The sequence below is a fragment of the Vitis riparia genome, chromosome 4, assembly GCF_004353265.1.
Source record: "Vitis riparia cultivar Riparia Gloire de Montpellier isolate 1030 chromosome 4, EGFV_Vit.rip_1.0, whole genome shotgun sequence".
Lineage (NCBI taxonomy): Eukaryota > Viridiplantae > Streptophyta > Magnoliopsida > Vitales > Vitaceae > Vitis > Vitis riparia.
The window spans coordinates 2495923-2523458 of NC_048434.1; the positions used below are offsets into that span (position 1 = coordinate 2495923).

The 27536-nt window shown below is 34.7% G+C and overlaps 5 protein-coding genes and 1 non-coding gene across 8 annotated transcripts; 2 read left to right on the forward strand and 4 right to left on the reverse strand.

The window, feature by feature from the left end:
• The first annotated feature begins 340 nt into the window (after positions 1–340).
• Positions 341–3555, forward strand: LOC117913515 (AIG2-like protein D). Its single transcript, XM_034828509.1, has 5 exons — positions 341–493; positions 1397–1469; positions 2334–2426; positions 2803–2886; positions 3306–3555. Exons 1-5 carry the CDS (start codon positions 363–365, stop codon positions 3447–3449), a joined length of 525 nt encoding a protein of 174 aa, XP_034684400.1. The 5' UTR covers positions 341–362; the 3' UTR covers positions 3450–3555.
• A 131-nt stretch (positions 3556–3686) lies between these two features.
• Positions 3687–7148, reverse strand: LOC117913514 (proteasome subunit beta type-6). The gene is made up of 8 exons (XM_034828508.1): positions 6887–7148; positions 6317–6393; positions 5681–5736; positions 4930–5002; positions 4578–4689; positions 4269–4342; positions 4104–4178; positions 3687–4009 (listed from the first exon to the last, which is right to left on the reverse strand). The coding sequence occupies exons 1-8, from the start codon at positions 6981–6983 to the stop codon at positions 3878–3880; spliced, it is 696 nt and encodes a 231-aa protein (XP_034684399.1). The 5' UTR covers positions 6984–7148; the 3' UTR covers positions 3687–3877.
• A 1072-nt stretch (positions 7149–8220) lies between these two features.
• Positions 8221–11407, reverse strand: LOC117911979 (gamma-glutamylcyclotransferase 2-1-like). The gene is made up of 9 exons (XM_034826377.1): positions 11210–11407; positions 9976–10099; positions 9786–9862; positions 9632–9688; positions 9220–9276; positions 9095–9135; positions 8931–9002; positions 8765–8844; positions 8221–8675 (listed from the first exon to the last, which is right to left on the reverse strand). The coding sequence occupies exons 2-9, from the start codon at positions 10082–10084 to the stop codon at positions 8500–8502; spliced, it is 669 nt and encodes a 222-aa protein (XP_034682268.1). The 5' UTR covers positions 10085–10099; positions 11210–11407; the 3' UTR covers positions 8221–8499.
• A 10837-nt stretch (positions 11408–22244) lies between these two features.
• Positions 22245–24869, forward strand: LOC117912011 (trihelix transcription factor ASR3). 3 transcript variants are annotated; one of them, XM_034826418.1, is made up of 3 exons: positions 22245–22297; positions 22993–23608; positions 24430–24869. In XM_034826418.1, the coding sequence occupies exons 2-3, from the start codon at positions 23068–23070 to the stop codon at positions 24711–24713; spliced, it is 825 nt and encodes a 274-aa protein (XP_034682309.1). In that variant the 5' UTR covers positions 22245–22297; positions 22993–23067; the 3' UTR covers positions 24714–24869. The 3 variants fall into 3 exon arrangements, with proteins under 3 accessions (XP_034682309.1, XP_034682310.1, XP_034682308.1); XM_034826419.1 differs by having other exon boundaries at positions 23044–23608; XM_034826417.1 differs by lacking the exon at positions 22245–22297 and having other exon boundaries at positions 22315–23608.
• Positions 24870–25012: 143 nt separating this feature from the next.
• TRNAR-ACG lies at positions 25013–25085 on the reverse strand. The gene has a single exon. It is a non-coding gene; the product is annotated as a tRNA-Arg (tRNA).
• A 342-nt stretch (positions 25086–25427) lies between these two features.
• LOC117912460 lies at positions 25428–27404 on the reverse strand. Its single transcript, XM_034827038.1, has 3 exons — positions 26279–27404; positions 25889–26192; positions 25428–25808 (listed from the first exon to the last, which is right to left on the reverse strand). Exons 1-3 carry the CDS (start codon positions 27218–27220, stop codon positions 25672–25674), a joined length of 1383 nt encoding a protein of 460 aa, XP_034682929.1. The 5' UTR covers positions 27221–27404; the 3' UTR covers positions 25428–25671.
• Positions 27405–27536: the final 132 nt, after the last annotated feature.

Genomic DNA, 27536 nt, shown 5'->3' on the forward strand with positions numbered 1-27536 from the left:
GTAATGTTGTGTACAAAAATTTGCATTAATTCTTCAATAATTCCCAAACTATATAATATTATAGAAATAAAAATTTGATTGAAATTTAACGAAATATTAAATTAAAAATATAAAAAATGAATTATTTCAAAAATTTTATTATTTTGTTTTTGTTTTTCATTTCTTTATTATGATCCTTTGATATCATGTATTTCTTTAATCTGAACTTTCAACGGTCCTGATTGAAGGTTCGATGTATTCACATTCAGTACTTCAGGACTTTTCCAATTTCAAATAATGACGTGTAGGAGGCCGTAGGGAATCTTTTGGGATTCCTATAAATATGGAGGATGTGGACTGAATCAGGAGATTACATTCAGGAAATGGCTATGGCTTCTTCAGCTCCTCAGAATCTTCACGCCGTCTTCGTCTACGGAAGCCTTTTGGCCGACGAGGTCGTCGCTGTTCTCCTGAACCGCGTTCCTCAGTCCTCCGCAGCCGTCCTCCACAACTTGTCAGTCTCTCCATTCACTCTTTCTCTTGTTTTCTCGTTTGGATTTTGGACTTGTGATTTCTCAATCTCGATTCTGGTTTTAGCTTCATTTGATTTGCTTTTCATACCGCTGTTGTTGGTCTTGGAGAATAATTTGAATGGATATTGCTATATTTTCAATTTTTGCTCTTACAAACAAGAAATGGAGCTTGATCGTGTTCTAGAATCGATTAGGGACTGTTTGGATTTACACTTCCTTGCTTTGATAACTGATTTCGTGTTTTTCAGAAAAAAATGAAATCGAGGATAGCCTTAAGCTTGTCTGTTTGATTTTTCCTTATTTGTTTTATCTGATTGGTTGCTGAGAAACCGGAGGAAAAGGTAATCACAGAAAATTATCTCCTTACTCTTTATTATTTGTTTAGGGGGTTTTATTAGAGGGATGAAAAGGCAGGATCTTGTGTTCCTGCACCTTTGGGTCATTGCATTTTGATATTGGGGAACTCTAAAATCTGAGGATAAGTTATATCAAGGGAATATGATATTTGTAAGAAAGTGGTATTGAGTGAAGCAGAGGCATTCCTTTAATCTAGCGGCCAGCTTATGAGCTTTGCCAAAGGATTTTCCCCCCTAGAGTTGGTAGTTTTTGTTGGGTTAGCTTTGTATCCACTGCTCTTCTGTTTTAGCTCTTTAACTCTTTTGGTGTGGCTTCTTCTGAAGGATATCTAATCCCTTTGTTGGGATGCTTTTGATTCTGTTTTTTAATTAAAGAATTCAAGAAACATGAATTGTTACTATCATGTATGATGTGATTGTGCATAGCTCCAGCATCCTCATTCTTTAGCTATTATCATTTTCCAGATGTAACTTGGTAAGGTCATTTATTCTCTCACTGGTTCACTTTGAATTGGTTCTAACTTGCAGCCATAGGTTTAGCATCAAAGGACGTGTTTATCCCGCAATTCTACCAGTAGAGAACAAGAAAGTTACAGGAAGGGTCTGTGGCATCATCCATTTTGGTTAATAGCTGCATAGTAGATAAAGCATACTTTAATTTTAAAGACCTAACTTCCTATTTCTATCTTTATCATTGACATCCATTCATGTGAGCTTGCTATATTTTGTTGAAGTCTTATTGATGTTTAGAAATGAAATTACATCATGCATTCCATGTTTTTGCACAATAAATTACATTATAAATAATTTTTACCACTTCCTTCATGTTTGCTTCCAAGAAAGTAGTAAGGAAAAAAAAATATTAAGGAAAATGATTTTTTTCATATTAGGTTTTCCCATGTATTTTCAAATTATTTAATCTTTTATATAGAAGAATTAAATTAAGTGAAATAAGTTTGAAATGGTATATTGAAGTAATTTATTGACTTTAAATTTATTTTAATTTTCCTATAATTTCTACTTTTCGTCTCAATTTTCTTTCCTCTATGTTTTCCTGGAAAATTTCTTGGAACCATATGTAGCCTTAGTTTTGTCAAATGTTACCCAAAGTCCTTTCTCAATTTCCCCCCAAAGAATTGATATATGATTCTGTGGCTTGGCATTGGCAGACTTCATCTATACCAAGAACCATAAAATAAGGGCTAAATACCGTGAATTGCCAATGAGGAAATGTTTTATTTTCTTCTGCACTTTAATATACAAATAATCCATTTGTGGCCTAGGATTGAATGTTTTTGTCAAGTAGTTCATGACTCCAATAGCCCCATCTGATCTCCTCCATATCTGAACAGGAATCATAGTTGTTAGGTGTTTGTTCATGCAAATCTGACTTGTATGCTTAGCTAAATTTAATATGACTTACAAAACTGATTATTATTAGTTTGTCATTAAAATTTTGCTGCAGGTCCTTTTGGGTGTCACAGATCCTGAATTGAATATTTTAGATACATTTGAGGATGTTGAATATGACCGGCACACTGTGGAGGTTTCTTTGATGGTAAGTGGAATTGAACTAAATCTTAAATTCTTTGTGTGCATCTTCCCCAATATTGCATCAATAGCATGATGGGAAGTAGTACATGGAGGATTTATGTAGAACAAGTTGAAACCTTTCTAGTTCCTACCGATGGGAAACCATTCTATTGATTGATGGAGCCCTTTGGTGGATGACCCTACTCAATGGAGTTTAGAACTGACTGAATTTTAATTTTTGGAATTTAAACTCCTTATGCAACACCCTGCGTGGGAATTTCTGATATGATCTTCCATTTTAGCCTTTGATAAAATATTGTAAGATATTCATTACTTGTTCAAGGTGTTTGTGCTTATTATAGCATTGCTAAAAATGGTGAACTGTGGGATGTGGTTTGCAGGATGGTCCTGAGAAGTTACAGGCCAAAGCTTATGTTTGGGGAAATAGTAATGATACGAACCTGTATGGAGATTGGGATTTTGAGGTAAAGTGGTCACTCTTTTTACCTGTTTATATCACCCTCATTTGTTTTCTTTCTTCAACGTTCTCAGACAATCAAGTTGATGCATAGTACAGAAATGAGATTGCTTGAATTTGGGGTCTAGGGCAGCAATGAACCTATGTATATTGATTATTAAAACATTTTAATACTTTTAAATGCCATATAAATAAAACGAATATCCATTCCAAAATAAATTTTCATTCATTAGTAATTGAAAGATATATATGAAGATCTCTTTTCCATACTACTGAATGGTGAATTTGCATGATCATGAAGTCAACAGCGCAGAGGTCTAGGGTTCATATCCATTTTAGTTCTGTTCTTAAGAGATTGTTTAACCTCATTCATGTATGGGTTTTCTATTGACTTTTTCTCTATATTTTGTGTCTTTAATTTTCAAGCAATGGAAAAGTGTACACATGGAGGACTTTGTGAAGATGACCATGAGTTTTGTGGAAGAACTAGAGCTGCCTGAATCACTGCCAAGAGTTGCCACTTATGAAACCTTCTTTCAGCAGGGCAGTGACAACCCCCCCATGTCTTAACATCATTGTTTATTTCCCAGTTAAAAAATGTTTCTAAACCATGTCTTGGTATATTGCCATCCATTTTCAACATTGCACTTTGAAATGCCAGGGTATTTTTCTTAAACTGTTTTCACTGGTAATGACTCGTTATGATCGACAATTGGCAGGATCCAAAGGGGGAGGGAACTTAAGGAGCTTGGGAAGAATATTTCCATACAAACCTGATAAAACGGAGAGAACATGATAAAATGCACATACCACAAAATCTGAGGTTTTTTCTTAACTGAAATAGAATGACTTGAAAATGCTTCCAAAACATTCAACTGCAAATTTGATATTTATGGATATAAAGCAGAGCTAGTGCATATACAATTACTGTCCCGATTGGTAAAATTAAAATGATCAAGTGGTGAGCGGACAGTAATTGGTATGTAGTTGGTCTGATATTACACGTTCATTGGCTCAGGACTAGAAGAGTGCAGTAGTTCCAGCAATGAATTCTGAGGTGGCAACTCCTCGTGCCACAGTGGAAGTGAATCACCTGGGTAGAAGTTTCTTGTCACTCCTTCAGAGTTTATCTGCAAATAAGGTAGAGAGGGAAGAGGGTTAAGAGCATGTTTAAGCAAGGCCACCTTGGAATTTAGAAATACAAATAATGAAATAGTTTATTACAATGACAGTACGGATGACACCACCGCTAGCTCCATCACGAGCAATGGCAAGAGAGACTGCCTTAACCACTAATTGCTGCAATGAAACACCAGGTATTTGTTAAACACAAAAACTTGAATTCAAGCTAAAATCCATGGAAAAAATGTATTGGTAGAACCTGCATACCTCAGCTTCATCCTTTGTCATTCCCTCTTTCCATGCTTGGTCAAAAAATCCATACAAGTAAGTGGAGCCAGAACCTGTGATGAAAGGGCTTGTTATTATTAGGCTGAAGCATAGAATTTCAGGTAAAAATACGAAAGCAGACTTGCAAATGCCATAGTACAATAAATAAAAGAACTGTGTCAAAAGACCATATGAGAAGACTCAAATAATATCAGTTCCCTTGCAACATGTTTTGCCAGTGTGTGAGAAACCAAATCGTCTCCACCAGAAGGTACAGAGGATGAGAAGTTTAAAAATAGACAAAAATACCTCCAATAGCAAAAGGCTGCTCTATAATTGTTCCTCCAAGAGGGATTGCATATATTTTACCACCTTCATACTTATCCCATCCACCAACTATTAAGCCAGTCTCTAGCATGTTCTGCCAAGCCCAGAAAACACCAATAAAATCAAGTGAAAACATCAATGATAGAGCCAATTCTTATCCCTTTACAATCTAAATTCAAATATCCTGAGCATATATTATCATTGGGTGTATGTGTATCTCTTTCCTAGTTTTTGATTCAGTATCTTATCAGTTGTATTATAAGATCATAAAAGCAAAGACACATCCCCTAAACCAACCATTAAGATTAGACACATTCTCAATTCAAACTCAAACCTTGTTATTATATGATACAAGCCTGACAAGGTTTGCAGCAACTTTGACAGTCGCAGGCTGCTCAAGCTGTATCCTGCACAAGAAGATAATTGTTTACTTAAAAACAGGTATGATTGTGGCTTCAAGTTAGCTAATATCCCAAATATTGCATGGCAATAAATGCCAAATGACGCAAAATGACATCTCCAATCTTCACCAAATGCAGACATATTAGCATGTGAACTTGTGATGCATAGCCTCTAATAAATAACACAAAATGAAAAGCCAATGCCACTTAATTCTACGGGATTGAATCAATGCCTGCAATATGAATACATAGAATGATGCAGCAAGAACTGACATGGGTTTTCTTGCTAGCTGGTACAACATTGGATGACCTAGTGCCATAGCCATTACAGAATAGATAAAATATCATATCATTGCATAGTTCTCTCGAGAAAATCACTTCTAAACTTCCAAGAAAGGTGAAACACGTGCTAGTTAACTCTTGCAAGAGTATGGCTAAATAGCAGATATAGCCCAACAAATGAAACATCATCTCAAATAACTCTCAGGACACGGCAAGTTTTACTTTACCCAAATTAGAAAAGAAAAGGGAAATTAAAAAAAAAAAAAAAAAAACCCTATGAAAACAAACCATAAAACTGAATAAAAGGAGAAATCCAGAGAAGTAATTTAGCAAATCATGACTAATTAAACTAGAAACACATTAGGCAGGCAATCTTTGAAGAGGAAGAAGAAAAGTACTCACGTGTGTTGATGAAGAAAGTAACGCACATAATCAGAGACAATCTGAGAATCTGCAGCCTGCAAAAGGCAGATGTGTAAATAATCCATGGGTGAAATATAATACATGGAATTCATCCCTAAGCCAACAGAAACATTATTAGCATGAGGAACAAAAAAGAAACTACATTATGTTATTGTTCCATAACGCACAACAAATATAAAAAACACGGTGTTCATTCTATGCTAGTTTAAGAGGAAAGTATGAATTGATAAGGGCTTAAGTCAACTACAGTTCAAATCTCTTGGCCCTGAATTTCTCAGTTATGGAGCAGAAATGTGAATATTGATGAGCTACAATGCCTGTTAAGCGCACGTATGGAAACAACCCAGATATCAGAATAGCACTTCGAAGAAGTATACCTACTTAATAGTACTCAAAGTCCCTTCATGATGATTCCAAATTGATATACATTCTGAAGCACCCAAGAGTCTCCTTAGGGCAGATTTCAATAATACTACGATTACTTAGAAACCGAGGTCACACAGATCACAATCACCATGAAGTTGAACATGTTTTAGATCAATTCTTAATGTTATAGAGAGTTAAACGATTTGATCACAGCTGAAGGGTAAGTTAATGATTCGAAAAGAGGAGTACCGATCCAGAGCGACAAATGTAGACATTATCTGTCAGCTGCGTGATTTTGTCCGATGCTCTGTTAGCGACATACATTCCTAGCAACCCCAACATAAATATATTGCATCAAACGCTACAGAAAAGTTCCAAACTTTAACAGAATCTTGCATTCAAAAGTGGGTTCTAGGTTGTCTGTTCTTATTTTTTTTTGGAATTCTTATTTCACTCCGGCCATGTTTGTTTAAACGGAAAATTTTCCCGAAAATCATTTTTAATCTCCTTCTTCTAGGATGCTTTTGAGACAATGGATATTTGACTGGGAAATTTGAGGAAAATTACGCGTATCCCTATTGACCTGGAATTCTATCCTTTTTATCCGGGAAAATAAATTTTCCTGGCTAGAAAATCAAAGAGCCCAATCAACAACACCCAATCGTTCTATTAGTCTTCAGTCGGATGGATTTTTTTTTTTTTTTTGGATACACCGAATAAAGAAATTTAAAAAAGAATCCAAACTTTTTATTTTACATATTCTCTTTCTTTTCTCAGCAACCAAACAGAGAATTTAAGAAAATAAAACGAGGAGGGTACCAGTGCTGGTTCTGGAGTCGGCGCCGAGGACGACACCACCATTGTAGGTGACTCCGATGATAGTCGTTCCCATGGTGTGCGGTGCATTCAGGTCCATTGCTACTCTTCTTGCTTTCAACTTCACCCAACTTTCAAAATTCACTCACTTCTCAGTTCTCACAACCCTAACTCAGCGTAGAATACTATAATTAAATGAAATCAGCCTCTTTCATCCCATTTTCCAGAGAACCGACTGACTTCTCCAACAAGTCACTTTGGGCTTCTTTTCCTCAGGTGGGCCGGGTTCTTCTCATGAGCCAAAAGGTGTACAAAAAGTCATAAGGTATCTCGCGTGGAAATCAACTAAGAACATATTCTGTCGAAAATAGGTCTTTTTATTTTATTATATTATTATTATTATTTATTTAAAGTAGAAAACGGTCTTCTAAGAATTTAAGAATTTTTAAAAATAAGTTTAAAGTGCTTTTAAGAATTCTCTGAAGAGTGTTTTGAGGAATAATTAGAAACACGAAGAATAGGTTAGGAATTTTTTAATTGTATATTAGTTAATAGTACGTAATATTTTCATAAAATCAAGAAAAGTATTCTTTTATATAAATTCTTAAAATAGAAAAAAATTTCTCTAAAATTTGGCTACCAATTCCTCAAGACTGTTTTTCATAAGACATAATCGACATTATAGAAATACTCATTAGTATAGATATACTAATCAGGAAAAGAAATAAGATGATAAGGAAAATGATTTTCTTAACCTTGATTTTAGGGTTAATTTTATTGAGATCTCGTTGAGGTTTGACATAAATACGTTTAACCATCATTAATTTCAAAATTTGTACTACTATAAATTTATTTTGTTTATCAAATTATTTTTTTTGAAAAATTTTTGAATAAAATATTTTAGATAGGAGTGTTTAATAATTTTTTAAAAAGTAAATTTTATTTTTTAAAAATGTGGTCTCAATGAAATTAACCTTTGGCTTTATTATGAAAAAATAAATAAAATAAAATAATTAAGAAAATAGTATATTTTTAATTTATTTAATCTTTATATAAAATAGTTAAATCCGTAAAAAAAAATAATAATAATATATAAAAATAATTAATTTATTGTTTGTTTTTCCACTTTTATCTTCTTCTCTCACATAGCCTAGAGCTTTATCCTTCAGACTTTCCGGAACCATTCCCTAAACAATAGATCATTTTAATTGATTTACTGCAACTGCAAGAGGGCTGTTAAATATGTATGATATTTTTAGTTGAAATATTAGCGCTCTCACGGTGAACTACTCTCAAGTCTCGACCCATTTTCTTCTTTGGAGTTTGGACAGTACTGATTTGTCAACTTTCCATCAAATGAGAAAAAGTAGCATGAAACAGTTCATTGGTGAGGTTAGTAATTCTCTTGATTTAAAGAAACATTTTTCCTTTTGGGGTCTCACACCCCCACACACCTAATCTAAATAGTAACTTAAGACTGCCAAACAACAGAAAATATTGTTCTCTACTCAGAAAAAAGGTGTAGGAATAGGGGTAACAGTCCAGTTAGAGAGCCGCTTTCTTTTTCTCTTTTCTTCTACTTCTGATCCTTCTCTTCAGTTGTTTGCCTTGTGTAATTAGGAGTCCAGGGTAATGACTTCTGGGAGGAGATGCAGTTGAATGGCCGACATATGAGCTGGTAGAAGATGGGGAAGCCCTACCAATTTCTTCTCTTTGACTGATCCTTTTCCCACCATTCCCAGCACCTTCCTCACTTCATTGGCCAGCTCTATCACCATGTCATCCTCATGACCTGTTCATCCATTCACCAAACTCACTCACTCATGTACAAAACCAGACAAATGGGATATGCCTGTGCTTAATTCATATTCATATTCTTACCAATATCAAACATGGCCTTCTCTAACAAGAAAAGATAGTCTCTGTTATTCCCACATGGCCCCACAGCAGTTGCAATTTGCCTGAAAAGTTTATTGAGAAATCAGAAGAGAATAATTAAAGACAAAAAGCTTGAAGAGGAAGGGGGCAAACATGAGATGGACTTTACCTGGCCATATCCTCTAATGGGGCTGGGCCAAGGTAGTACTTGTTTGATACTTTGTCAGGAGTGGAAGTAAAACTGCAAATAGTGAAAGAGGACACATTTAGGGACTGCACTTAACTTCAAATGAAGTGAAATGCAAGGGAGGAATCATAGAAAGGTCCACTTACACTATAATTCCTGTTAAAGCCGGAGCCGAGGTATTCCCTTCCTGAATTAAAAAAACCGTATGTAAGGAAACCAGAACAAAGAAGAAATAAATACATAGGTCCAATAAACCAAGGCATGACCTCACCTTGTAGAAATCTACAAGAGTCTTACAATCATACTCGCACTCTCTCCGTTCCAAATACTACAAAACAAAAAGGGATATGTCATTCTTAATTAAAAGCTAATATGACATGACTCAAAAAAGATGAACAATGCTTCGCCACTTGATCATGTGGTGGAAAAAGGATGACAAAGACACAAGTCCTTTTATTTGTCTAGGCGAATATATATATATATATATATATATATGGTCACTTGGCGCATGCAGGGGAAGAGACAAAAAGAGGATACAAGCCCTGGTGGAGGGAATTTTGGGTAAGGCAATTTTGGATCTAAGAGGAAAATAGTGCTGGGTGTCTTTAGAGCAATCATGGTAAATTTAAATGTGGCTCGCACACTGCCCATCTCCAATTTTACCGATTGTTTAATTGGTGTACCTCCATAGCCAGTCTCTCCTTCTCAGGGCCACCACGAACACAAAAAGCAGCACCCCACTGATAGAAGAATTTATGAATCAGTATAAGAGAAGAAATTGATGTCCACAGAATAAATAAAATTGAACAATTTTTATTACTACTAGGTTCTACTTACGCATATGGCTCCTTCACTTTGTTCCAATGTGCAAGTTCTTGCAGGGTGTTCTGGTGTACCTCTGTGATCAACGCATGCTGCCAATAAAAAGACAGGTGCATATCAGCAACAATAAGTCCAGGTCGAATCATAGGATACCAACTTCAGAATGAAATCGTAACAAATTATCATAAACCAACAATCAACTTACCAAGATCAAAAACACGCTTGTAATCCTTGATAAAGCCAATCACCTTCTCATCATAATCAAATCCTGGGTTCCATACCAAAGAACCATAGCCAAAAACCCACAACACCATGATTGTATATAACTCCTGAAAATTATAGTTCCATTACTACACTGTCAGAGAAGGTCTACACAATTCAAATACAAATAAACAGGGCCAAAATGAAGGTTGACTTCAGCTGCAGATAGCTGAAATGGTGGACCGTGTTGACTACATCGAAACCAAGTTTGAATCACATGTTGAGTAGTGGACTCTGACGTTTGATAACAGGGTAAGATGTGTCTATAACCGTTAAAAATCCAAACTCAAACAATCTATCTATGTCATGTAGGTTCTTCATATTACCAAAAATTGGTGTCAAACACCGATCACTATGGTGTTTGACACTAGTTCCCACGTATCTGACTTTGACAATAGTTCAGCAATTACAACCAGATTCTTACTTTCAACAGGGTTCATGTCAGATTCCATCTAACGACAACCACTCTAGTTGTCATCCATGACCGCTATGCATATAAAAATAAGGGAGCACAAATGTTTCGGTGACTCCACTTAAATTTTCCTCCTATTCAAATCACAAGGAAATGTAAAGAGGGAAATTGATTTGGAATTAGTAAAAACCCCATTGTCGGAAAATCAATGAGAAGTTTTGATAAAGATCAATTTGAATGAAAAACAGAAAGAAAAGGATGGCTAACAGCGAACCGCATACAAATTAAAGAAATCTAAAAAAATTGCTAATGGGTCATTTTGGGCACAAAGGTTCCAGAAACATTAAAGAATTTCCAAAAGCAGCAGCGTTCAGGCTTCACGAGGAGGTTATTTATTATCACCAACCAAAAATGGAAACAGGAGAAAAAAAGACGGTTTAACTGTAGATGGTAGACCATCTACCCATCAGTATTGAATAGACTTTCCGTTTGTTTGCCGGAAAAATGTACCAAAAGCCAAAAAAAAAAAAAAAAAATCAAAATTTATTGGATTTCCTCATGATTTTAAGCTCCGAGAAAGAAATAAAATCAAATACACCGATTTAGTTTAGCAGCATTCCGTATTAATACTCTGGACAATCCTGCATTCCCATTCCCTCCGATTTCTCGGAAAACAAACGGAACGCATGTGCTCACAATGCATTAACAAAAAACCTTCGTTTCGGCAAAACAAGTACCAAAAAACCAAAAAAGGAAAACTACTTACAAGAAAACGGGTTGTAGAGAAAATCAGCAACGTAGCCCGAAGGAGAGAGGTTTTGTGATGAAGAGTGTGAAGGCGCAGACGCTAAGAGAGAAACAAGAGAGAATGCAAAAGGAATTGAAAACTAGGGTTTTCTGCGAACCCTCAAGCTTCAAATTAGGAATTTTCTCTCTCTCTCTCTCCCCTCTCTCTCCTCTATCTGCTTCGCGAGATCTCACGCAGCAGACGGTCCTTTATTTATAGCCCCTTCCAAAATAAAATTAGAAAATACCTCGAATGCCACGCATGCATGCTATGGTCATAGATTCATGGCTCCATGACCCATGCCCGTATGTCGCATGATGTCCGCATGTGGACAGTCGGCTAGGTACATTGAATCTGGACTGGTAAATAGCGATGTTGTTTTTTTCCAATCCTGAATGTGCGGGTGGAGTAGGAAACAAGGCAAAAAAAAGAAAAAAAAAAAAAGAAAGGAGAAAATTGGTTTCAATGAATGCGGACGGAAAAAGGGATTTATTCATTCTTATGCCACAGTCGTTAGGTATTATTATTTTTGGGAGTGGCGCCGGTGGCCAAGAACTGACAATTTGAAAGAAGAAAGTCTGAGAGAATCAGACGCGGCTCTTTGACCTTTCAGATTGGGAGTAAAGACTAACCTTTCAAAGCATGAAATCTGACTTCTTTTGTTTGACCGGAGATGGAGTCAAGGACTGCTAGAAGGATGGATGCCGGTGAATCTCCGGTGGCCACCCTCCAAAGGTTGAGTCATTCAATTTTGGCCTACAAGTGGATGGAATGAATCAGGTATGCCAACTCGATACCAAATTAATTTTTTAAGAGCTTATGATATAAATTAAGTCCTAACTTTATTTGCGTAAGTTTGAAGTCCTTGTTTAGTCTTGCATTTTGGGTTGGTTACATCTATTCTATTCGTGTCAAAGTCAGAGTTTAAGATTGGTATGGACAAAATTTGGACGGATTAGGATCGAGTTTGAGATAGAATAATTTTAATTTAAAAATAATATGATTGGTATAGATAAAGTGTATAGGAAAATCACCTAGATTCTAATATGAACGTTACGAGAATAAAAAATTTTAGCCTTTTTTATTATTAATTATATTAAGTTGATGAGTTTATCATTTTTATTTTATTACTAAAGTGAATTTAAGAGTCATCATTTTATATCGAATTATTGTTTAATGATATATCTTTTAATCTCTTCTTTTATAATTTTAATTTAAAAATAATATGATTGGTATAGATTGAATGTGTGGGAGAATAAAAAATTATAGCCTTTTTGATTATTAATAATATTAAGTCGATGAGTTTATTGTTTTTTTATTTATTTCTAAAGTGAATTTAAGAGTCATCATTTTATATTGAATTATTACTTAATGATATATCTTTTAACCTCTTATTCTATAATTTTAATTTAAAAATAATATGATTGATATAGATTGAATGTGTGGGAAAATCACCTAGATTCCAATCTACACGTTACGAGAATAAAAAATTATAGCCTTTCTGATTGTTAATTATATTAAGTTGATGAGTTTATCGTTTTTATTTTATTACTAGAGTGAATTTAAGAGTCATCATTTTACATTGAATTATTGCTTAATGATATATCTTTTAACCTCTTATCCTATGATATAATTAATATATGACTTTCAAATAATTATTTTATTTATTAAGAAACCGCGCTTTTATTTAATAATTCATGATAACTCATAGGAATCCAATTTTTCAAATCATTTAATGTATGAAAATTCTCAACTCAATTTCAAGTTTGCATTATGTCTAGGTTCAATATTTGAATACATGAATCCAAAATGAATTAATCTTTTAATTCATTTTAAGACGGTTCGAGATGAGTGACCCTTATGTCAATCTCATTTCATTCATTTAAATAAATCAATAAACATAATTTATATCTAAATAAATATTTATTTTTATGAAAAATAATATGATACATATATATAGTTGAAAATAAAAAACAATTAAAATTATTTTTATTTAATGTAATCGATGTAAGACGAGACAAGACAAAATTATATTTAAGCAAGTTCTGGATTTTAAAAGAATTCTCAAATTTGTCCAACCCATTTATATTTATCTCAATCCCATCCCATTAGGAGGTAGGATGAGACGGATATCCAAAAAAAACTCGTTTCAATGTCATCCTTAAATATCTAATCCACCTAAAAATCAAAATATTGAATTGATTTTGTGAGTGATATCTAAGTTGAGCTGGATTGTATCCATGGGTTGAGTTGAGTTAAGTTGGTAATTAAAAAAGGTTCTTCTATTTTTCTTGAAGTAAAAAAATTTCCCAAGCTTCTATACTTCATATTACTCCAAAATTGAGTAATAAGAACCAAAACAATTTACCCTTTTTGTATTACATAAAAAATTAAAAAAATTCAGACCAACCATGACAAGGCTACTTGAAGGATTGGGTTGGATTCCAAGTTGCATCCTACCCATCACATTCAATTTAAAGATATGACCCATATGGATAGCACATACTTCTTAAAGCAAGTGGTCCATTGTATTGGTGTTGGTAGAATTGGGTTGTCATGAACATCATGAAAAATGAGGGATTGGTTGGTCGACAACTCACATGTTGATCATCTAGCCAGGTCTCACTCATGCATCAATTTGTTGGCTGTTGCCCTTTTAATGGGAAAAATAATGTTATCTTGTCAAACTTATAATAAAAATCTATTTTAATTTATACAATAACCTGTATACTTTTATTGATATTATATTTTTAAAAAAAATTGTAATTTTGACTTTTCGATTAAAACAAAAAATAAGTAGGTATCCCACTAACCTTAACGTGTTTGTTTAATTACTCGCTTTTGCTACCAAACCAATAAAATAAGAGTTGATTTGAATGACCCTCTACTTTGCCTCGTGGAAAATACAATTTTTATTTATGAATATAATGATATTTTATGGTTGATTTCACTCATCTCTTTTAAGATTTTAGTTAAATATAATGAATGTCTATTGGTTTAAAAATTCATCAAATACCTCTTTTATTTTGGATTAAAGGGAAAATAAGTGAAAATATAAAATGAGAAGGACAGGGGGAACGGGATCAGGTGCATTTAACCAAAATTTTATGGGAGGTAAATAAAATTAATCCTTTTATTTATTACAAAATTTCATTATAGGTTTTTTCGACTCGTACCTTATGAGAGCTAGACCCAAATTGTTAGGGGAGTTGATGTGGAAGGGAAATTCCCAAACCAACCTCAATATGCATTTAACACAAGGTGAATTTGATGCATATTAGCCTTTAATTCGTCCAATCATACCTAAAAGTCAACATATTAATAAAATTGAGTGGCTTGTATTTATTGTATTTGGTTCCTAGAAAATTTAAAGAAAAATGTAATTTCATATTACTCCAATAATTCAATAAAAAAAAACCCCTTTTTTCCAATTCATTAAAATTGAAAATATTCAAGCCAACCATGACATGATTTTTGAAATTGGTTGGCATGGCCAAGCCTAATTAAATATATCCATTCCAATTTAAGAATGGTCCAAGTGGGTGGCACAGACTTCTTAGACCTAGTGGTCCGTTGACTTAGTATAGTAGTATTTGGATTCTCACCGGCAACATGGAAAATGAGGGATTGGCCGGTGAGCGCCTCAAATGTTGGTCAAGTAGTCAAGCCAAGCTCCTGATAGCATCTGCCCAAATTTGACTCAATCTTCAATGTGTTCACTCCTTTTCTTTTGCTTAAATTAATAAGTCCATCTGTTCAACTTCCAAATGGGATTTTATTTTTACTATAATCATTTTTTTTATTTCATTCTTATCGTCCTTTAAATTATCAAATTATCGACATGTATGAATTGATGAGAAAAGAAATGAGATGTTTATTTTCGTCCAATTTGTTCCTCGGGTGTTCCTCATTTTGATGCTTTTATTGATGAGGGAAACAATTTCAATTAATGGTATTCTGAAAGTCAATAACACTCTTGTGGGTTAGAGTTACACTATCACTACCCCATCTTATCATGTGCTGACATGAGCTATTAATAATCAAAGTTTAATAAAACACTATAGTAAATTAAAAGGTAAAATTCACTTATAATATTTCCAATTTATTTTATATAATTCAAGGAACAAATCAAGATATATTTTAAAAAATATTAATAAATAAAAAATTATAAAATGACTTATTCTACTATTTTTTATATTTTATTTTATAAATAAAGAGATTGTATTAAAAAACTACCAAAGTAGTGACTTAAATTACAAGATAGAAAAACACCCTTCACACCCTAGCAGAAACTAAGGCCCAGGAAGCAGTCCAACCCACACCCTTAATGGGTTGCCACCCAATCAACAAAATCAACTAAGGTCGAGGGACCATTTTTTATAGACAACTTCGTCTCCGACCAAAGAAAATAAACAAAAGAAGACTTAAGCCTTTGAATTGACAACTCTTCTTTCTCAAAAGCAACTTTGTTCATTGCCTTCCAAACCGTCCAAAAGAGGCACAAAGGATTTGCTCTCGAAACACCCTTCTTCTTCTTATCCACAAAAGTCTCATTCCACCCAGAAAGCATCTCCTTAACAGTGGCTGACATCACCCATTGCACCTCGAACATAGAGAAAAATAACACCCAAAGAGTCTTTGCCTTTTCACAATGGAGCAGAATGTAATCTATTGATTCTTCGTGCCTTTGACAAAGGTAACATCTATTCGCTAGAGCCCATCCTCTCTTTTGAAGCTAATCCAAGGTAAGAGCCTTCCCCCAAGTTGCTTCCCACCCAAAAAAACCCACTCTAGGTTGCACCGAGACTTTCCAAATAGTCGATGAAGGGAAAGAGATTGGATGACTTGATACTAATGATTTGTAAAGAGACTTAACTAAAAACTTCCCACATTTAATCTCTCTCCAAATCACATGATCATTCACTGTTTGCTAAATTCGCTTCCCATTTAAGGCCACAAAAAAAATGCAAACCTCATCCAACTCCCAATCATTAAACGGTCTAGAAAAAAACGGGCTCCAACTTCCCCCATCCTCATTGCACCTCCACACATCCTTAACCCAAACATCCTTAAAAACAACCAATGCAAATAAGGAAGGAAAAAAAACACAAAGAGGTTCATCCCCACACCAAATATCTTTCCAAAATTTTACCCTTTGCCCATTCCCCACAACAAAAAATAGCCTATTTTTTACAACTTCCCATTTCTTCCTAAGAGTTTTCCACAACCCCATACCATACCCTCCTCTTACTTCCTTTGAACTCCATCCCCCTTGTTTCTCCCCATACTTTCCCTTAATCACTTGGTTTCAAAAAGCCTTTCTCTCAATAGCAAATCTCCAACTCCATTTACACAAAAGAGCCTTGTTGAGGATAGAAAGGCTCTTAACCCTTAACCCCTTATTACACTTCTCAAGGCAAACCAAATCCCACCTAACAAGATGAAGCTTCCTCTCAAGAGTCCCACCTCCCCACAAGAAATCCCTCTGAATTCGCTCCAATCTCAATTTGACTTTTCTAGGCATGGAGAGCATGGACATAAAATAAATGTGCATACTTGTTAGATTACTTCGAATCAAAGTAATCCTACTTCCTTTCGATATGTATTGGCTCTTCCATCTGGCCAATTTTTTTCTCATTCTCTCCTCCACATCGTCCCAAACAGCCAACGATCTATAAGGCGCACCTAAAGGCAATCCCAAATAAGTGGTTGGAAGACTTCCAACCTTACAACCAATAGCTGCAACCAATTCCACTGCATCTTCCATACTACCCATCGGAATAAGCTCACTTTCATCAAGGTTAATTCTCAAACCTGACATGACCTCAAACCACATTAAAATCCAATTTAAAATATAACAATTGATCTTGGAAGATCCACAAAAAACCAAAGTGTCATAAGCAAACATAAGGTGTGACATTTTAGCTCCCTCACCACCCCTACTCCTCACCTTACAAGCTGACACTAAACCCCCATCTACTGTACTCCTTAGGAGACTACTAAAAGCTTCCATTATCATCACAAAAAGGTACAGAGAGAGAGGATCCCCTTGCATTAAACCTCTAGAGCTTTGAAAAAAGCCTGAGGAAGACCCATTAACCAAAACGGATAAGCTGACTGTGGAGATACACCACTTCATCCACCTAATCCATATTCCCCCAAAACCCATCATACTCATGATTGAAAACAAGAAAGACCATTCCACATGGTTATACGTCTTCTCAATGTCCAGCTTACACATCACTACCCCATCCTTGCATTTTAAAACCGAGTCAAAACTTCATTAGCCACAAGGACAACATCCAAAATTTGTCTTCCTTCCACGAAAGCATTTTGAGCCTTGGAGACCACCTTCTCCACCACCATCTTTAACCTATTGGCTAGAACTTTAGCCAACCATTTATATAGACTTCCCACCAAACTGATAGGCCTATAATCCATTAAGTCTTCTGTCTCTCATTTCTTTGGGATCAAAACAATAAAAGTTGCATTCAGGCTTTTAGCGAAACAACCATGGTTATGAAAATCCCTAAAAAACCCTATGACCTCCTCTTTCACAAACTCTCAAAATGATTGCTAAAAAGCCATAGTGAATCCATCAGGCCCAGATGCTTTATCCCCACAAAAACCTTTAAGAGCCTTTAGCACCTCCTACTCCGAAAACGACTCTTCCGGTCTAGTTGCATCCATAGCCTCCAACCTCTCAAAAGACATCCCCTTTATGTTGGGTCTCTAACTTGCAACAACAGACATCATTAATTTAAATTCATTCACGACCCCATCTCTAACCTCATTCTCCTTTGTTAACCAAACTCCATTTATTTTGACCTAGGATAACATGTTCCTCATCCTATAAGCATTGACCATCCTGTGAAAGAAACTCGTATTCCTATTCCCCTCTCTCAGCCAGACTTCCCTTGATTTCTGTCTCCACGAAATCTCTTCCAACAAAGCCCACTTTTTAAAATCCTCTTTAGCTCCTCTCCTTGTATCCACCTCCTGAACAGAAAGAGGCTAAGATAATTCCACTTTGTCCCAGAAATCCACCTGATTCAAGGCCAAAGCCTTATTGACCTCCACTTTACCAAAATCCAATCTATTCGAATCTCTTAATAGTGGCTTCAAAGCTTTCAATTTAGAAGCCAACACAAAACTCGCAAACCCACTAAAATTGAGCCCTGCCCACCACTCTTGCACTTTTTTCTTGAACCCTTTTTCCTTCAACCACATATTCTCAAACCTGAAAAGCATCAGACCATTCTTCACTCCTCCCCCATCTAAAAGAATTGGAAAATGATCCGAGACCGGCTTAGGAAGGACTTAACCTATACCTAAAAGAAGTATTCAAATTTTCGAAGCACTTTGACCTCGAAGAACATACTCCACACCTAATATAACATAGTTTTAAAATAATTATTTTGATTGGCAATTTATCTAAAATTATGATTTGATATTCTTAATAATATTATGTGTTAATATTATTTTCTTTTAAGATTTTTGGTTAATACTTTGATTCGTAATTTTCTTTATTATTAATGTCATTTTAATTGGAGTGAATGTGTGTCACACCCAGGTTTTTCAAACTTAACAATTAATACTCAAATACATTATAAGTGACCTAAAAAATATGGGGATACAAAAATTTAAATGTTGAGTTCCTGCTTGATTTTGTGCTTAAAGAGAATATGAAAACTTGTTATAAATAGGTATACATCCCTGTATTAAACTTTGCAATTATTAGTTAACAAAATATGATTCGTTTCATAAAAAAGAATTTGTACTATGTTAATTTACATATACCAAAACTCCATGGTTCACTATGGGTAGCCCATACTACAAGTGTACATGGCAAATATACATTACATTATTTTTTCAAAAAGATTTAGTCTTTGATACAAAGGCAAAGCCTCAAAACACTTCCAATGCGAGCATACAACATCGAATCAATAGTAAAACAATGCTCAAGTATTATTTCCAACATAGGTCTTCTGACCTGCATCTAAAGGTGGAAGGAATATGGTGAGTTCACAACTCAGTAGGGAAGTTTATAACCATCGTAGGCATACCCTTAAAAACATTGAATTAAACGTATAATAGCATGCATGATAAACATTTTATAACCATTAACAAATATGCAATCATGTCAAACATGTATGCATGTGTTTGTTGGTTTCATCTTTGTTTTTCCTTATCCATCATTTCACAACGGATAAATTGCTAACCCCCATCAATCTACACATCAGATATCAGTGCTCCACAAAATACTCGGTCAATATAATAATGACTATTCTGGGACATCACCTAAGGGTAAGTCATACCTCGTGTCTTCTGGGACTCATACCCAAGGGCAGGACCAACCTCGTGTCTTTAGGGACTAAAATCCAGGGGCAGGACCAACCCCGTGTCTTTCTTGAGGGCTTTATGGACTTTCACCCAAGGAACCATGGTCCCACATAAACAATATATCAAAGGATAATGCCTGTAACATCACATAAACACTTCCCACCAATCAATTCTTTGAATATCATCTATGATTATTCCATATCCTTATTGCAATGCAACCACACCATGAACCATTCCACAACACAAAACCATGAATCTTTATACCAATACATGTTCCAATATTGTTGTAACATTTGAATACAATAAACCGAGATGCAATGACACATTAAAACATTTAATGAAATCATAGAAATGACATGAAATTCCAATAAATGTTTTAAGGAAAGAAATCAAATACACCATGGAACAACATAAAATTCCCTACCTTATACCGACATCTCCTTTGTGATTTTTCTATGTAGGCGATCTTTACCTATTACAAAGAACTGAAATGAAACAACATAATTTAAGTTTCCTAACCATGAAAATTTATACAATTAAAACTTATGATATTTTCCTTTCTTATTATTTTTTTTTTAACTTATTGTTGCTAATTTTTAATTCTCATATTCTCTAATCTACATGCCCACAGGTTTTCAAATCAAATTTGAATTGAATTAAATAATCTTTATAATGCATATTAATATTCCCCAATTAATTACCAAACACTAATTATTTTGATTTTCTTAAAGCCTAACCAATTAGCAAGTCTCAAGCGTCCAAATAACTTAATTAATCACATGTTTTACTAATCTATTTTTTCAATCAAACCAAACCAAACAAAGATGTATGTTGATCTTACCATTAATAAAATACTTAAGTTAAAATACTTTAATCTTTAATTAATTGTGATTTTTAACAAAAATATGTTTATAACTAATTTCACCCAACTTTTACACAAACTTTATCATTAATCTGTTTCAACATACCATTAGGAACCAAAATATACCAAAATTACTAAATTAAACAACTTTCTTACCTCAAATTTTCACTTTCTCTCTCTAACCTAGGTTGCTGCAGGTATAATGGTGCAAAATGAGCTGCAGGCCACATGACTGCCACTAACCCAACCAAGTAGGAGGTGGTAGGCCATATGGCTACCACCAACCCCAACTTTTCGCATATTGCATATCAGTCTTCCAAATTAACCAATATTAAACTTACAATTGCCCATTAGTCCTTTAGGTTTTCATAACTCTAATAAGCCCCTAAGAACCTAATAAACATTCTTAAGTTATTAACTAATTCCACTTAACCTTAATCTAAGTTTAATTCATAATTGAACAAGATTAGCACTAAACTAATTTTAACATCTAATTAAGCACATTTAAAGTTAAGTACTAAGATAATCATTATTATCTATTTAATTCATTAGTACTAGGTATTACAATGTGCAATTTATATAAAACTCTTATTCCCAATTAAGTTCATAATTTATTCTTTTTCATTTATTTATTTAAACTAAAACTTTCAAAAATCTATTAATGTGTCTATTTAATTAAACTTATTATTATTTTCTAATTCATTTTTTTATTTCACTTTCCCGTCCAAATTAGGGTTGCAACTTAGACGGTTGGTTAGGTTAATGGCCAACCCAAGCCTAACCCAAATTTAGAAACAATCAATTCGAACACAACTCAATCCAACATTTAACTAGTAACCAAAATCCAACTTAATCTCATTTCTCTAAGCTTAAGTTGGTTAGATTAGACTTGAGTTGATGAAGTTATATAATTTAAAATTCATCTATAATGTTTTTGAATTGTTTTTATATATTTATATGAAAATTTAAATAGTAAATAAAACAAATTTTAAAAATAATAATTAAAAATAAAAATAAATTTACTTATTATTTAAAAAAAGAAAAATATATAATATAATATAATTTGATATTTTTTCTTAAAAATATAAAAAAACAAAATAATATATATTATAAATATTATAAAAACATTAAATTGTGATCAGATTAGTGTAAGATTGTCCTAACCTTAGTCCACTTCTGATGTAAATTGAGTTTGAGTTAAAAAAAACTTAAAACCAAACTCAATTTACGTATTAAAAATAATTATCCAAATCTACCCAAACATCATATTGAATTTGAGTTGAATCAAACTATATAAATTACACCCCTAATACAAACCTGAAACTCAAGAATACTTGTCATTATTTAAGCCTATTTTCCATTTCCCTTACCCCCACAAAAAATGTATAAGTATGTAGCCGATTTCAAATTTACTTCATTAATAAGTTAGATTCAAACACTTAAATAAAGACAACAAAAAATAAGATTAAGATAAAAAAGGGATGAATTCATCCGGTAAGACATATAAATAAATAATCAAGTTAAAAATAAATAATTTTTTTGAAAGTGAATGAGGTTAAATTTATATATTTGGAATGTTTTCATCATTTTAATCAATTAATTCTTAAATATACTTATAAATAAAAAATATTTAAATTCAAATAAATGACACTTTTATTTATTTATTTATTTTTAATGTTAAAATATCAAATATTTGACAATTTCTTCTAAGTAATAATAAATTAATAATAATTTAGTAAAAAAAAAAAAAACTTCCTATATTTTCCAGCGTCTCGATGATGTGTGTATATAATATATATAAAAGTCGCACGGCAGAGTCCAAAAATTGAGATGAAAATGAAGACACAGAGGTGGATTTAGAGGTAAACTTTCCCTCTTCGATCTCAGTTTCGCTCCATGTCTTCAATAATTTCGTTTCTCCTTCATGAAATTGATTCATCAACAGCCGATTTAGTGGGCTTTGTTTGCCCTAGATTTTAGATTTTAACATTGCACAATTTCCCTTTTGAATTTGTTGTTTCTCGGGTGTCTTTTCGAATGAGTGCGGATTACGCTCAGTTTGGTTGTTGAGAAATTAGTTCAGGAGGTTTTTTCTGTGTTATGGTGCAATGTGATTGTGAATATTGGGTTGTGATTCGGTTGGTTGTCGGGTGATGGATTGGATTTCTTCTTTAAATTTTCTCATGCATTGTGTTGATGTTGAAATTTTGAATCTTATGGTTTATGTTATTTGGGTTTATTAGGAAAAAAGAAGCTCATTCAACTAAACCAAATTCATTCATTTTCTCTTCATGTGTTTTTTTTGCTACTAAATGAGGGAAAAAAACCCTAATTATTGTGAACTTTTTGCAGTTTTATTATAGGGAGAATTATGGTTTTTTTTTTGGTATGATTTTGCTGTCATTTTATCTGTTGGGTTGCTGATAAAGTGGAGTAAAAAGGAACAAATGTTGAATCTTATGAAGCTCAATTGAGTGGAGGTGTTAGTTTTCTTGGGTCTCAAAATTTTCAGAATCTAAAATTAATTTATTGGATTTTAATTTTGTCCTCTGTTCAGACTTTTAGCAGCATTTAGGAGTCCAAGAAAAAAATTTCTTGTGTTTTGCAGCCGTTTTCTGAGTTGAATAGAAAAATGGAATCAACCCGGGTAGGTAGAGGGTTTGCAAACTCACGAGTGCCCAAGAAGGAAGAGATTGAGTATGGGATGGAACAGGGTGAGGGTCATCAATCGCGTGTTTCTAGTTCGAGACGTACTCGTTCCCAGTTGGCTCCTGACTGGACTATAAATGACTCGCTTATTCTTGTGAACGAGATTGCTGCTGTTGAAGGGGAATGTTTAAATGCATTGTCCACATATCAGAAATGGAAAATAATAGCAGAAAATTGTACTGCTTTGGATGTAAGCAGGACTTTCAATCAGTGTCGTAGGAAGTGGGACTCATTGCTTTTTGAGTACAACAAGATCAAGAAATGGGAGTCAAGATCTCGGAATGTTTCATTTTGGACTTTGGAAAGTGAAAGGAGAAGAGAGCTTGGTCTCCCGGTTGACTTTGAGAGAGAGCTATTCAAAGCAATTGATGATCTTGTGTCTTCACAAGAGGTCCGATCTGATACTGACCCGGGTACTGACCCAGAAGCAGAAGATGATAGGCTTGAGGTGATTGCAGAATATGGTATGTATTCACTCACCAAGTCTGAGTACAAATAGTCTTCTATTGTGCTTCTGATCTGAGTACAGCTTAAATTGCACAAATTGTCCTTTAAAGTAGTCCACATTTTAATCCAAACCCTGTGGCAAACTGATTTCTCTAAAATGTGCTTTAAAGTATTTATCTGGCCATGGATTGCAACTGTTATTTCATGCTAATTGAAATTGTGATACCAATGCACTTGAAACAGGTTCTTGAATGTTCTGTGATGATAAGTTTCGAGGATTTCCTGGGCCCTTGAGGCTTGGCTCAAGTGGTAAAAGCTTTGGGAAGATTTGTGGGAGGTTTCAGGTTCAAGTCCCAATAGGGACAAAAAATTGCCCATCAATATATATATATATATATATATATATATATATATATATAGGATTTTCCGACTGCTCTTGGGATGCTGCATGATTCCCATAGAAGATTATGATTCTTCTGGGGTTGTTAGAATATTTGAATTGATCTATTCAGAGCTCCAAAGGGCTATGACAGAAAGTAGATTTGCAGGGGAAAATTATTTTCCGTTCTTTAGATGTGTGTTTATGTGCAATGGATCCAGTAGCGAGTCTTTTCAACTGTGGTTTAAACCAAATATGTAAAAATATAATGTTCAGCTTTGATCAACTGGCTGGAGCTGGAAGTAGTACGGTAGAAAGTTCAAAATAGTTGAATTGTAGATGTCAAGAAGCTAGAAATGACCCGATTCTTAATCATTATTTTCTTGGTATTAAAATGCTTGGTCTAAGCATTCAAGTCAATTTTAAGTAATGCAAGTTTTTATAACTTTGTATTGCCAGGGCCCAAGAAGCAAAAGCGCCGAGAAATGCCACAAAAAACCACCAGCTTAGAAGAAAAAGAGCAAATGATGGTTATGAAGCTGCGCGAGAACGCAGATCTTATTGATGCAATAGTTAAAGGAAACCTGGTAGACGGTGTAGACTTTGGATTGGGGGGTTCAAAGAATCGAGAGACTCTCCAGGCAGATTTTAAAAGACGTCAAGGCGACAAGCTTATCGCGTGCCTCAGAGACATCGCTGATACCCTTGACCAGCTTCGCGATATAGTACAGAAATGTGGATAGTGAATAGTTCTCATAAAAGGGTTGCTGCAAAAAAAATTCAGGCCAAAGGAGCCTTTTGAACAAGCCTCCTGCTTCTTTCTTGTAGACAATGGCTCTTTGTGTCATAGAGATGAATTTGGGAAGATCAATATATGACTTGACTATTTTATGTTATCATTTAGCCATTAATATTTGGATGCAATCAATATATAACTGAATTTGGCAATGAGGTAGAGGGCTTGAGATTTGATCGAGGGATTTATGGAAAGGTAGGCCAGTTCATGGTATTGAAAAAGGGAAAATGAGATTTGTGGAGAGGGCGACTCCACTGGGGATCGAACCCAGAATCTCTGGTTCCGTAGACCAGCGCCTTATCCATTGGGCCATGGAGTCGGATGACTGAGCCCCCTTGGATATGGTTTTTGATTAAAAAACAACAGATTTAAAATTTTGTGAATGGTGATGATTCAAAGAAGTTCAAAGTTCGTTTCACTACTTACTGGAAAAATGCTTTCATAAATAAGGGTCTATTCAAAATTATTCAACAGATGAACTTACAAAATAGTTTGCTAAACCTCTTCTTTGTTTATTTATTTATTTTTTAAATAGAAAATGGATTTTTATATTGTACAGAATTGTATTGGAGAATCAATTTAGAAAACTATTCTTCATATATAAACTCTTAACAGATTTCATATGTTAGGACCAGTTTGGAATAGTTTTTAGCTTTAGAAGGAATAGAAGGAAAAATAATAATTATTGATGTGTAAATAATTGAAGGAACAAACACAAATTATAAGTTTGACAAAAAAAAAATGATAAGAATTGAATGTGGAAACCTAAACTACTTGAATTGTAATTCCTTACAACAAAGCTGCTTATTCCTTCTCCTTCAGATTGATCATGAAACCATTACATTTGAAGATGGACCTTCTTCAACATCCAACAATGGCCTCCTATAGTTGACTGAATATCACTCTTAAGACAGAACCACCACCTTACTCAGTATCCACATTACCAGTGAGAACTCAAACGCAAAGATAGTATGAAGCAACCCACGATCAAGAGTAAACCCAAACAGTGTGATCCCCCCACTGTTGTGTTGCAAGTATGTAACTGCATATTTCCAATACACCTTCAGTTTAATTAACTCAATGCATAAACCCCATATGTAAAAATTCACAATGCTTACTGACCTAAAGCTTGCCAGCTAGTTTGGAAGGAAGATAGATCCTGTGATGAGACTGTGATCAGAGTTTGTGACAAATCTGAAACGGTGTCGTCGAATTTTGATGGCAGAAGGGTGTGATCAGGATCAGGCCCTTGGATTATGCCTCTCCACTGGTCTGAACTGGCATCGGGATGAAGGTTGATGGTGGCACATGTTACTAGCATATGCCATCTGGTTGCGACAGACACCATCCTTTGAGCTCTGTGTGTGATTCTTGCAGCCCCAAGAAGACATAGCAAGAACCCACTTAGCTGAACAGCTGAGCAAACCTGGGTAGTTGTCGAAATTGTATACATTTATGTGGAAATGTGAGGTGAATAAGATCAAAATGTGTGTATATGTTAGGATTGCTTACTACAAGGTCTCCAGAATTGAAGAAAGTCTTGTTTGATTTTGATGCCAAAACTATCAACAAGGCTCCCAGTTGGCTCACTGTGATTGTAATCAGGCATCCGATGATGAAGAACCTGTATCTGTGGCTAGTGACTGATAATTGTTTTCTGATCCTCATATGTTCCCGGAATATGACACCGGCGTCTGACCCACATCCCTCTAGAAGCTTCTGGAACCCTTCAAACCTGAGTATTTGGAGCTCACATGTCAACCTGAATAGAACACAGACTAGCAAGAACAAGCCTGTTCGATAAATCCATGTTGCCAAAACCAGTACAAACGCAATGGAATTTAGTGGAACCCCTGAGGGAATATGTGGTATAGAAATTCTCACTGTTGAGAAGAATAAGATCTTATGTGCAAGTTCTACAAAAAGGGATGGCAGAAGTATGAATGTTAGGAATCTGAAGGCCTTGTCAAGCTCTCGGGTGTATCCTCGTCTGACATACAATGAGTCATCCATAAGGTCGTCCAGGAACAGGAGATGGCGGAGGCCGTACTGTTGGAAGAAGCGGGATAGTGTGAAAAAGGCTATTGCAGCTAAGCCTGACTCAGGCAGTTGCACCAGTTTGTTGAATGAGATTGGGTCTTTAGTTGATGAAGAAGATGGGGGTTCAATGAATAGGGAGCTCAAGATGGGGACAATGATGGCGAGGACTATGAATGTGAGGCATGATATGGACTTCCCTGTCCATGAAGAGTGATCAAGAGCACACCATTTTAGGCTCATTCTGAAGTGGCGAAGCTCATCGAAGATGCTTGATTTTGATCTGGCATAGGATGGCTGTAGAAGTAAAGGGACATTGATCTGAATTGGTTCATCAACCTGATCAGGGACTGAGGTATGTCTGCCTGAGAACTCAAGGTTGATATGGGTGTCACAGGGGCTGGTACAGGACTTCATTGGTTTAATACTAACGAGAAAATTGGGAAATAACTGAGATGGGGGTGATCAATATAGGGTTTTGTGATACTCTAAGGATTATATAGTTGGGTATGGCAATATCCCATGTTTGGATGAGAGGAAACTTCATGGAAAATGGAATGACAAATAGGTTAAATGAAACATTTGCATGGCTCAAATATAAGAGCTCATATCCCCATTGCTTGAATCACAAAGAAATGGTAAAGATTCACAAATGAAGTTCTCAATTATAAAGGAATAGGCAAAAGCAGGGAACTTGTGAATTCTCTTTGCCTTCCACCAGAGGTTTCCAGGA

Bases quoted from the DNA above. Each gene is read 5' to 3' on its own strand.
- LOC117913515 (XM_034828509.1), top strand. From the start codon at position 363: ATGGCTATGGCTTCTTCAGCTCCTCAGAATCTTCACGCCGTCTTCGTC. The intron at 2,427-2,802 runs GTAAGTGGAATT...TGTGGTTTGCAG, and splicing joins CTGTGGAGGTTTCTTTGATG to GATGGTCCTGAGAAGTTACA. The intron at 2,887-3,305 runs GTAAAGTGGTCA...TTAATTTTCAAG, and splicing joins ATGGAGATTGGGATTTTGAG to CAATGGAAAAGTGTACACAT.
- LOC117913514 (XM_034828508.1), bottom strand. From the start codon at position 6,983: ATGGACCTGAATGCACCGCACACCATGGGAACGACTATCATCGGAGTC. The intron at 5,737-6,316 runs GTACTCCTCTTT...TGCCTTTTGCAG, and splicing joins ACATTTGTCGCTCTGGATCG to GCTGCAGATTCTCAGATTGT. The intron at 4,343-4,577 runs GTATTTTTGTCT...CTTTCATCACAG, and splicing joins GCAGCCTTTTGCTATTGGAG to GTTCTGGCTCCACTTACTTG.
- LOC117911979 (XM_034826377.1), bottom strand. From the start codon at position 10,084: ATGGTGTTGTGGGTTTTTGGCTATGGTTCTTTGGTATGGAACCCAGGA. The intron at 9,689-9,785 runs GTAAGTAGAACC...TTCTTCTATCAG, and splicing joins AAAGTGAAGGAGCCATATGC to TGGGGTGCTGCTTTTTGTGT. The intron at 8,676-8,764 runs GTAAGAATATGA...ATGGATGAACAG, and splicing joins GAAGGCCATGTTTGATATTG to GTCATGAGGATGACATGGTG.
- LOC117912011 (XM_034826418.1), top strand. From the start codon at position 23,068: ATGGAATCAACCCGGGTAGGTAGAGGGTTTGCAAACTCACGAGTGCCC. The intron at 23,609-24,429 runs GTATGTATTCAC...TTGTATTGCCAG, and splicing joins TGAGGTGATTGCAGAATATG to GGCCCAAGAAGCAAAAGCGC.
- LOC117912460 (XM_034827038.1), bottom strand. From the start codon at position 27,220: ATGAAGTCCTGTACCAGCCCCTGTGACACCCATATCAACCTTGAGTTC. The intron at 26,193-26,278 runs GTAAGCAATCCT...ACAACTACCCAG, and splicing joins TCAATTCTGGAGACCTTGTA to GTTTGCTCAGCTGTTCAGCT. The intron at 25,809-25,888 runs GTCAGTAAGCAT...GGAAATATGCAG, and splicing joins AACTAGCTGGCAAGCTTTAG to TTACATACTTGCAACACAAC.